Below are 11,188 nucleotides of genomic sequence, written 5' to 3' on the forward strand. Positions count from 1 at the left end.
AGGTACCAGTGTGGGTGTTTTCATCCGCACTGCCAGACAGATGACAGAGACTTTCAAGGTACAAACTACATCCTTCAATTTGGAGAAATTTCACTGATTTTTTAATGCTTTAAATATTGGGGTTTTTTGTTCTCTCTTTTAATGTTTCTTATTCCTCAGATGTCAGACTCCTTGGCCTTTCTTCTGAATGTGTCACCGTGTTCATTGGAGAACCCTAAGTGCTCTGACAAACTTCAGCGTCACCATGCTTTCACAGGTGGAAGTTAGCTTCCTGCTCACGCTAAGTTTAGTGTGCATATTCTTAGTTGTACCCCAGTCCCAAAGGTAGACCCAGACCCCTCCGATCTTCTGCTTCTACCATCTGTCTCCTGGGCTCAGAGTTAATTCTGAGGGGAAGGAGTTGCTGTGGGGGGCAGGCTGGATGCCCACACTCCCTCCTCCCAGGCTGGGGCTGGAAGTGCCACCTGGTGCAGGGGAGTCGAGCTGTCATCCTCAGCTAGCCCTCTGCCACCTTCTCATGGCCATCCCTGCTTTGCTTGCCTGCCTGTTTTGAAAATCTGTCTTCTGGAAGATTTTCTAGAGTTTATCTCCCAGTTCTTTTACTAAGGCGTTCATGCCTGTTCTCATATAATAATCCTCAAGTTAAACTCTTTTTGTTTCCTGAGATCATTTCTCAGTCTCCTCCTTCTGAGAATGGTTGCGAAGGTGCTGGCGGGTGTGTTGCAGTTTTCGTGTTCGTGCAGAGAGTGCTGCCTCCACACCGTTTTGACCTCTGTGGGTTCCAGGCTTTTCCCTATAAATGGCAAGCTCGGTGTTTCCCCTCCAGGTGAGGCAGTAAAAACTGGCAGCCTGCACAGAGCCGCCCACACCAGTGTCCCTGTGGAGTGGTCTGGCTGGGCCTCTTGTCTCATCTGAAGTTTTTTTAGGAGTAGAGAAATAAAGTTAAGCTTTTACTTAGTCCCTCTGTTTTTCAAGATACTCCCAACAGCCGCACCTGGTGTCCCCCATCCAGATACCCTCTGTTTTGCCCTCTCCAAGAATAGAAGCTTCCTGTCCTTAGTAGGTTGAGCAGGGCAGCGGCTAAGACTAATCAGAGCTGGGGCGAGATTCCAGGGATTCATGAGCTCCTTAAACAGATTTTTGGCTAATTACTACCTTGCCTTTCTCCCCTTCCAGAGGGTCCTGAGCCTTTTGGGGACACTACAGGACAGATAGGAGTATTTCAGAGCCTTCCTCACTGCTGGAGTGGGATTCCATTCTTGAGGTCAACTAGGTTGACTGTAATTTATCTTTTATTCTGTCGCCCAGGCTGGAGCACAGTGGTGCAATCACGGTTCACTGTAGCCTCGACCTCCTGGGCTCAGGTGATCCGCCCACCTCAGCCTCCGCATGGCTGGGACCACAGGCATGCACCACCATGCCTGGTTAATTTATTTTTATATTTTATAGAGGTGGGGGTCTCCTTATGTTGCCCAGGCTGGTCTCAAACTCCTGGGCTCAAGCAGTCCTCCCACATTGGCCTTTCAAAGTGCTGGGATTACAGGCATGAGGCCCCGTGCCTGACCTCTTTTATGTTTAATTTTTTAAAATCCTTTTCCTTGGGAAGAAGTGGAAGTAAATGTACTTAAATCTGCCATTTTAACCAGAAGACTCCCAAAACTTTTTAAATGCTACTTTGCAAGATAACTTTTTAAAATATAACATGCAGGGCTGGGCGTGGCGGCTCACACCTGCAATCCTAGCATTTTGGGAGGCCAAGCTGGGTGGATCACTTGAAGCCAGGAGTTCAAGACCAGCCTGACCAACATGGCAAAACCCCATCTCTACTAAAACTACGAAACTTAGCTGGGCATGTTGGTGCACACCTGTAATCCCAGCTACTCAGGAGGCTGAGGCAGGAGAATCACTTGAACCCAGGAGGTGGAGGTTGCAGTGAGCTGAGATTGCACCACTGCTCTCCAGCCTGGGCAACAGAACCAGACTCCATCTCAAAAAAAATAAAATAGAATATGCATATCTGTGCCTTCCTAGTCTTAAACAGCTACTGAATTATGCTGTAATAAATGGGCTTTCCAGTGCTAATTATTTCTGCCTCTACACCAAAGTGGCCACAGGTCATGCTTCCCTTGGCTTCTGGACTCTCTTCTGCCTTAAGACGCCCTGCGATTTGCACTTTCCAAGCTGCTGTTTTTCAAGAGAACAAATCGTGTGTGGAAGTTCTGGCTAACGAGCCGTCAGCTCCCAGCAGTTATTGGGACTCAGAACCGTGGATGTCAGCTGTGAGGTGCAGGTTCCTGGTTCTCAGAAGTGTTCTAGCTGGGAGAAGCTGGACAGGTTTCCTCTCAAACATGATTCTACCTGGTTTCAGATCTGACTGGTAGGAAAAAGGGAAGCAGGGCCAGTGAGGTTAGAGCTACCCAGGACAGATGAGGATGGACGGAATCATGCTGCCAGTGCCCAGTGGAGTTCTTACTCTAAAGGAATACGCTGGTGCATCCAGAGCTACCCAGGACAGATGAGGATGGACGGAATCATGCTGCCAGTGCCCAGTGGAGTTCTTACTCTAAAGGAATACGCTGGTGCATCCAGAGCTACCCAGGACAGATGAGGATGGATGGAATCATGCTGCCAGTGCCCAGTGGAGTTCTTACTCTAAAGGAATACGCTGGTGCATCCAGAGCTACCCAGGACAGATGAGGATGGACGGAATCATGCTGCCAGTGCCCAGTGGAGTTCTTACTCTAAAGGAATACGCTGGTGCATCCAGAGCTACCCAGGACAGATGAGGATGGACGGAATCATGCTGCCAGTGCCCAGTGGAGTTCTTACTCTAAAGGAATACGCTGGTGCATCCAGAGCTACCCAGGACAGATGAGGATGGACGGAATCATGCTGCCAGTGCCCAGTGGAGTTCTTACTCTAAAGGAATACGCTGGTGCATCCAGAGCTACCCAGGACAGATGAGGATGGACGGAATCATGCTGCCAGTGCCCAGTGGAGTTCTTACTCTAAAGGAATACGCTGGTGCATCCTCTTTGTAAAGGATACTATCCCTCCCCCACCGCCAGTAATTTTGTCTCTGGTATAAATGTGAATTTTCATACCTCTTCTCTTAGGGTAGGAGTCAGCAAACTAGGGCTCACAGGCCAAATCCAGCCTGCCGCCTGTTTTTTAGGGCCCATGAACTAAGAATTAAGAATGACTTTTGTATTTATAATTGGTTGGAAAAAAAAATCAAAAGGATATTTTATGGTGCATGAAAACTGTGTGAGATTCACTTTAGCGCTCATAAAATATTATTGGAACATTAGCCACACCTGTTTGTTTATGCAGTCTGGGGCTGCTTTCACGCCACAGTGGCAGAGTTGAATAATTGCAGCAGAGATGCTAGAATCCACAAAGCCAGCTGGGTGCAGTGGCTCACACCTGTAATCCCAGAGCTTTGGGAGGCCGAAGCAGGAGGATTGCTTGAGACTAGGAGTTCGAGACCAGCCTGGAAAACATAGTGAGACCATGTCTTTACAAAAAATTTTGAAAGTTAGCCAAGCATGGTGGTGTGCACCTGTAGTCTCAACTACTCAGGAGGCTGAAGGGGGAGGATCACTTGACCCCAGGAGTTCGAGGCTGCAGTGAACTGACTGCCTCACTGCACTCAAGCTTGGGTAATAGGGCAGGACCCTGACTCAAAAAACAAACACAAAATCCGGGTGCAGTGGCTCACGCCTGTAATCCCAGCACTTTGGGAGGCCGAGGTGGGTGAATCACCTGAGGTCAGGAGTTTGAGACCAGCCTGGCCAACATGGTGAAACGCCGTCTCTACTGAAAATACAGAAAATTAGCTGTGCATGGTGGTGCACACCTGTAATTCCGGCTACTCGGGAGGCTGAGGCAGGAGAATTGCTTGAACCCGGGTGGCAGAGGTTGCAGTGAGCCAAGACTGTGCCACTGCACTCTAACCCGGGAGACAGTGTGAGACTCCATCTCAAAAAAAAAAAAAAAAAAAAAAATCACAAAGCCTAAAAAGTTTATTAGCTGCCTCTTTAAAGAAAGTCTGCTGACTGCTGTCTCAGAGGATCAGGCCTGCGAGTGTTCTGTAGTTAGGGATGACTGCAGGCAAGGGCGTCAGCCTGGTCAGTGTCATGATGTCTGCTGAGACATTTACACCCAGAGACATTGATGGAAAACAAATGGCCAGACTGGTCCAATGGGAGGGGTCTTTATGGAATAAAACAAAGTTCCTTTTCAGTTCCTTCAAAGTATGAGCAAAACCCATGTGATGTTTTCTCTCCCTTCGTTCTGGGACTGTAAGCATCGAGGCCAGACAGGGTTCATTCCGAGCAGCAAAGGGAGTGTCGACGGACTCCCGTACAGTGGAAAGAATCCCATCTTTGCCTTCCCTTCCTCCCTGGTCTTCCTCTTCTGCTTCTCCAGCCCCCGTCCTGTGCCTGGCTTTATGCTAGGTCCAGGAGATCCACGGGGGAACTGAAGCCAGCGGTCCTCACTCATGGCACTGCTCCTGAGCTCTGGAGTTGGCGGATCTTGTGTCACAGCTTTTGCAGATGAAAGTGCTGACTCTCCAGAACCCATGTACCCAGAGCTGCCAAGTGGCAGGTTCAAACAGAGAGACCCCTGTCTGCGGCCCTGAGAACCACGTCCTCACTCATGTGCTTCCGCCTTGTGGCTTTGGGGCATGCTGGCCCAGAGGCTCATGGATGGGGCCTGAGCCCATGGTCAGCCACATCAGTTCCCAGAAGCAGGGACCACAGAGGCATGGACAGCACTGATTCAGGGTGATCGGACCCATCCTGGCAGAGCCATCTGGGCCTGAGGTTAAGGTTCAGCCCCGCCCTTTCGTGTAGATGGGACCAAGGCAGGGAAGGGGCTGAGCAGACTCAGGGCGGGGCCAGTGCCCAGCATTGCTCCAGACCCTGGCCATCGGCAGGCTCACGTGGACAGAGTGCTCCAGAAAAGCCCTGGTTTTAGGATCAGAAACGTTGGATCTAGCACTTTCTCAGGGCCTCTCATTCTTCCTTTTCCCATAAAAAAGAGAGCTGAGTGACAGTGGAGGAAATCACCTTACACACTTTCATCTTGAACTCAGAAGGTTCTCTGATAAAAGGGTATGAAAAAGGGGCAGGTGCCCTCAGGTAGCAGTAAATCTACTTTTTCCCTGTCTTTGTAGGGCTGACAAGTCCACCCCACTGACCAACAAAGGCCAACCAAGAGTACCTGGTAATTATTTAATTTGGGACTGAGTTTATTTCTGCTTGATCCATGGGGGCAGTGTGGGGGACGTTCCCTGCTAGGTGGTCAGGCCTGAGGGAGGGTCCAGCTGTCTCCCCTCCCACAGCCCTTCTGCCCCCCTTCCCCCCCACCCTCCTGCCCTCCTCCCCGACTCCTGCCTTCCTCCCCCACTCCTGCCTTCCTCCCCTGCTCCCTTCTCCTCCTCTCCCGAATAGTCTCATGCCTTCTTCCTCCGCCACCTGCCTTCCTCCACCCCCCCACTCCTCTCCCCCTTTTCCTTGCCTTTCTCCTCCCTCCTGCCTTGTTCCCTCCTTCCCTTCTGCCATCCTCCCTGCTCCCTTGGCCTCTGAGACCCCTGCTCCTGAGCAGCTCAGTCCTGGGGCCCTTTACCTTGTCCCCTCCTGCTGACAGGGCGGGCTCACTGGGGAACACTTGGCTGCCACACGAGCTCTGCAAGGGCTGCATCCAAATCAGAAGGTTCCCTTTTCCCTCAACAGATGAGAACACCTGGGGGGAAACCTGCTTTCAGACACACCCTGTGGCTTGTACATTGTTTACATCTCATGGTTATGATTGATGGCATGTCTTAAGTTGCTTCATTTTTGCCCTACAGTGGATCTTTCTGCAACAGAAGCTCTGGGTCCTCTGTCCAATGCTATGGTCCTGCAGCCCCCTGCACCCATGCCTAGGAAGTCTCAGGCAGTAAGTGACGAGCTCCCTTTCCTGCCCCTCTGCTCTCGCCAGGAGGGTGCAGCTGGTTTCACAAGGGCTCAGGGGAAGCAAGCCTTCCCCTCTTCCCTTGGTTGGGGGCTGGACAGGGGTCTTCTTGGTACCTGATTGCTTGGATCTTGGCAGCTGGTGGGTTTGGCCCTCCCATCGCAGCTCCAGGACGGGCCCACTCAGAGTGCCCTGCCCCGGCCGCTTTGTTTCCCAGCCCTTGGCCCCTTCTCTCTGCTTGGTGGGGAGCTCTTCCCTTTTCTCTCCCTGGTTCCTGAGCTGTACTGACCTGCCCCACCTTGGCATCTGCAGGCTTCTCAGGCCTAGGTACGGGGCTCCTGAGACCGGGGGGTGCAGGGTGCTTGAGCTGTCTGCCCTGAGAGCTGAGGGCTGCAGCCACGCTAACCTTTGTTCCCTCTCCTGACACAGACCAAGTTGAAGCCTAAGCGGGTGAAAGCGCTCTATAACTGTGTGGCTGACAACCCCGATGAGTTAACCTTCTCCGAGGGGGATGTGATCATCGTGGATGGGGAGGAGGACCAGGAGTGGTGGGTGAGTCAGGGGTGGGCCCGGGAGGTTCCTGGGGGCTGAGCTGCATCCCTGCCCACCTGGCTGGAGAGACTGGCTCGCAGGTGAGATTTTCTCAGCCTGAGCAGTGCAGACACAGTTCCTGGTGCCTCTGCCCCTTGGCATCCTCAGGAATCGCTTCCTCCATGGACACCCACTTCTGAGCAGGCCTGATATTCCCCATGGTGGCTGCTTTCCCTGTCAGGGTGCAGTTTCCAGAGCACCCATGAGGGCCTGAAGTGAGACTCCTTCATTTTGAGGCCTTGAGTTTCTAGGTCATCACCCCCCATTGCTGGATTAGTGGGATCGGGTGTCTGGAAGGAGCTGACCTAGAGCGCAGAGCCCCAGGCGTGAGTCTGGTCCTGAAATGAGCTGTGGCCGCCCAGGCGTCCAGCAGGGTATGGGAACAAGATGAGTGCCGGCCACCTAAGAATTCAGACTTGGCCCCTCACGGGCTGGTGGCTTGGGGCTGGTTGCTTTTATCGTTAAGCGTTAGTGGGATCATCTGTGAAAGGGGGTCTCACACACACAGTCTGGCGCACATGATCCGGTGAGCACCCACTAAGCGGCAGCTGTATACAGTGAGGGCAGTGGATGAACCGGTTTGAATGGGGCACAGGCAGACAGCCCCAGGCTGAGCCCACCGCACAGCAGACGCAAGTGGCGTGGCTCCGCATCTGAGCTCAGAGCGGACAGTTCAGCTGGGAACTCACAGGATTTAAGGGAACTGCTTTGTCAAGTGCAAGGAGTCTGGACACTGTCTTTAGTCGCTGTCCCTCGCAGAGCTCCCACTAGTGTTGAAACTGCACGTCTTCAGCCTCCAGGGGCGCTGTGAGCTCTCGGGGTCAGGCAGCACTGCCTTCATTTGGCAGGGCTGGGTTCACCGCTCTTTCCTGTGGCCTTGTTTGCCCTTAATGGATTAAAAGTGTCTGTGGGCTGGGTGCGGTGGCTCACCCCCATAATCCCAGCACTTTGGGAGGCCGAGGCAGGCGGAACACTTGAGGTCAGGAGTTCGAGACCAGCCTGGCCAACATGGTTCTCTACTAAAAATACAAAAAATTAGCTGGGCGTGGTGGCAGGCACCTGTAATCCCAGCTACTCGGGAGGCTGAGACAGGAGACTCATTTGAACCCTCAACGGGGAGGTTGCAGTGAGCCGAGATCACGCCACTGCACTACAGCCTGGGTGACAGAGCCAGACTCCATCTCTAAATAAATAAATAAATAAATAAATAAATAAATAAATAAAGGGAGGATCCAGAGTTCCTACCATCAGCCTCACTATAGCACAGGCACAGAGAGGGCCACAGCACCTGGACTCTGGTGAGGAGAGTGCTCAGCTTGGCTGCATAGAGCACGTGAGGACCCGAACTTGCCCCTTCCCATCCACACACCCACTAGACCCACCTGCACACAGAGCCAGCCCTGCCAGCCAGCTCCCACGGTTGCCTACAACTCACCATCTGGACAGGGCACCAGCCTGACCACAGGCTTAGCCATGTGGAAAATACCTGCTCATTTCCAAAACTGGAAAATAGAGGCATAAAGCAGAAAACAGAAGTTGCCCATAGCCACAGCAACCCCCCACCACTCCGCAAAAAGCCCACCGTTCATATTTTGGCTGTTTTTAGCCTTTTATTTGCCTACATCATTTACACTCTTGAGATCACACTTGGATATAATTTACCCAAGAGCGAACGTAAGTGGATAGAGTGAGTGAAGCCTTACACAAGCGCTTGACTCAGTGAAATGGGGCCAACTTATACCTTTGCCACTTTCGGTGACTTTGCAGCTCACAAACTTGTGACACTCGGCTTCATTCATTCATTCATTCATTCATTCAAAAAAGGCCAGCGGGGAGTAGCGGTCAGAGAGCTGACCTGTGTGCCTCCCAGGAACAGGTGAGGGTGGCCATCCCCGCCAGTGAACATCTGAGGCACGGCTGGGAAGAGCTCCTTACACAGGAGAGGCCTGCACTATCTGAAATGTGGTGAGGAAAAAAGGACAAAAATCGTTTGGATGTTTTGCCCAAGTAATTTCTTGTCGGAAGAGAGTCTTCTGAACCAATCGTGCTTTTTTTCCACCAAATGCTCTATGTAATGCCCTTCAAAGTTGCCACCAACATTTGGAATTTTAATAGCAACCTACACTTTTTTCCGTTTCAGATTGGCCACATTGATGGAGATCCTGGTCGCAAAGGCGCATTCCCAGTGTCATTTGTGCACTTTATCGCTGACTGAATTGCTACTGAACAAAAGCATTAACAGTTACGTTCCTGTTTTGTTGTTGGTACCAAAACTCTTGCCAGATAACCAGTTTCATGAACTGTTTGTACGGTAGCCCATGTTCTCTAATGCCACTGCTCTGTTTTAAAAACTGAGGCAATTTTTACATATCAGTAATTGTTTTTATAATTTGTGGTTTTCACGAAACATTGCTATGCATTTATTAGGAAAAACTGAATTTCCCAACAGGTGAACTGAAAAGTTATTTTAACTGTTATACATAGTCAAGATCCTGCCTCTACGGAATTCGCTAAACCTAAAAATGTTTGCATTGAGTGTATTGGAAATAAACTCTTCCTGCATTCCTTGGCCCAATTCTGGAGTGGTGACCTTTAGCACAATTATTATTTTAGATGGCCAGTCAACTGCTGCTTCAGAAGTCCATAGCCCAGCTCTGGACTTTCTCGATAAAATGCCATCAGTTCACCTTTAAAGACACGTATTACTTTGAAATCCACCCAGTGTTTAAAAAACAACTTGGAAATTTACACATTAGCATTGTACTTTCTAGCCCTAATTTATGAGGTTGCAGCTATCACTATATTCTGCATGTGTGTATAACCTGTTGTGAACAATCATACTTAACAAAATTACTGATGGTTTATGACAACGTAGGGTAACTACAGTTCATTCCGTTCCAGGTTATATAAAACTGCATTTCCTGAATTTGGTTAAAAACTAAGGATGATGGATTGCAAAACAGTTCTTTTAAATTAGTTTATATGCTTTAGATGTTTCAGAATTTGCCTTCTTGAACTTGCTGATCACACAGAAAGCAACTGTACACAGTAGAATTCTGTGGCGCAGACCATGCTGTATTCACCCATCACTTGCTGTCTCCTGCTGAGTGTACCACTGCCTTCCCTTCTAGCCCATGAGAATGTTGACTCAGTTTAGTGTCTTGTATTTATATAATACTCCAACAGGAATGGTAGTCACACTGTCTTGAAATCGAATCTGTCCATCTGTTTATAATCAAGAACATATCAGAAATATATAGGTCCCAGATAATAAAATACTCCCAAACATCCCAGTTTTTACTATTTAAGGCCATCATATCATTCTTAAGCTACTTGGGGTGGTAGTAGGGGGGATTAGGTTGTATATTATAAAACCAAAACTCATTAGTTTAATGAACTTGACTGTCATACCTCTATTTAGTAATTGTGAGGGTGAGATTCATAGTAGGAATATTGGACATTTTGGCTGAGAATAAAGAGGCCTGTGATGCCCACTTGGACTTTTAACACAAGTAAAGGAATAAATTGAGTGTAGGCTTGGAAAGTGGGGCAGCAGTGCTGTTGCTGCATTTGTTGTGATGGTACATTTGATTGAAGCAGCTTGTCTTTATTATGCAAGACTCTACGTGTAGAGGTTTTTTTTTGTTTTGTTTTTGTTTTTGGCATTGTACTTTTTTTGTTGTTACAAAGGAAGACAGAACAAACTGGAATGTTTTATGATGTATAGCAATCGCTTTTTGCCTTTTGAAGTTCTGGGTAAAAATGTGTTAGATCTGTAGTTTTTTGTTTTTTTTAAAGCACTACATCTGTTTTCACTGATTGTTAATTCTGTTGTTTGAACCCTTCATTTAATTTTCTCATAGATTTAAGTGAACAGATGTATTTTGCACAGTGCACTTATGTCTATTTTAACAATCCTCCTCCATCTGTATTTTATAGTCAGCCTTTGACCACCTGGTGCCAGCTATATAAGGAATAAAGTTGATAGATATCAACATTAGAACTCCAGTCCCAAACTAATCTATCAGGTTCACTGGTACATAAATATCTAGGAAATATTTTTCCAGTCTACAATTTGGTGCTATTGTGCAGTAACTAATAGTACTCTTAACAGAGGAGAAATTATATTAACGTCCCTGCTAATATCCTTTCTTAGTTATTTGCTCTTTGCAAATTAAAAAAGTAACAGAGAAAGAAAAACATTGTAGATATCTATTTATATTTAAAGTTTATGTTTCACATACTGCAGCTGCAGAATTCTGGCATTTTGCATGCCATTTTCCATCAGATCTGGGATGATGGCTCAGAATATGTACACAGACTAAGAGTTACTGTGTGATCTGTTAAGGGGTGGATAACATAATATGCAGCTTAGGATGCTATTTTGAGATGTATGATATTCAGTTCATTCACCTGATTACTTTGGTTGCAGCACAACTGTATATATTGTATAACCAAAATTGATTATTTTCATTGTCCTTAATGCAGTGATTTATAACTAGAGCATGTTTAATAAGTTTACTCTTCTTGTTAACTAGTCATTTGACTGGAAAAAAATAAAATACTTTTAAATGGGCATGGTTTTATTTTTAATGTTTTTAATCTTTAAAGTTTTATATATTGACAGTCCTTTAAA

General features: G+C 48.1%; 1 protein-coding gene across 2 annotated transcripts in view; it reads left to right on the plus strand.

The window, feature by feature from the left end:
- ASAP2 (ArfGAP with SH3 domain, ankyrin repeat and PH domain 2) overlaps positions 1–11,127 on the plus strand; it is a 203,414-nt gene extending 192,287 nt beyond the window's left edge. For both annotated transcript variants that reach the window (XM_030920466.1, XM_030920467.1), the window contains 4 exons: positions 5,183–5,232; positions 5,858–5,946; positions 6,391–6,513; positions 8,693–11,127. In XM_030920466.1, coding sequence (XP_030776326.1) covers positions 5,183–5,232; positions 5,858–5,946; positions 6,391–6,513; positions 8,693–8,767 — 337 coding nt within the window. In that variant the 3' untranslated portion in view covers positions 8,768–11,127. The remainder of the gene's footprint in view (positions 1–5,182; positions 5,233–5,857; positions 5,947–6,390; positions 6,514–8,692) is intronic.
- Positions 11,128–11,188: the final 61 nt, after the last annotated feature.

Source organism: Rhinopithecus roxellana, chromosome 17 (assembly GCF_007565055.1).
Source record: "Rhinopithecus roxellana isolate Shanxi Qingling chromosome 17, ASM756505v1, whole genome shotgun sequence".
NCBI classification, from domain to species: Eukaryota; Metazoa; Chordata; class Mammalia; order Primates; family Cercopithecidae; genus Rhinopithecus; species Rhinopithecus roxellana.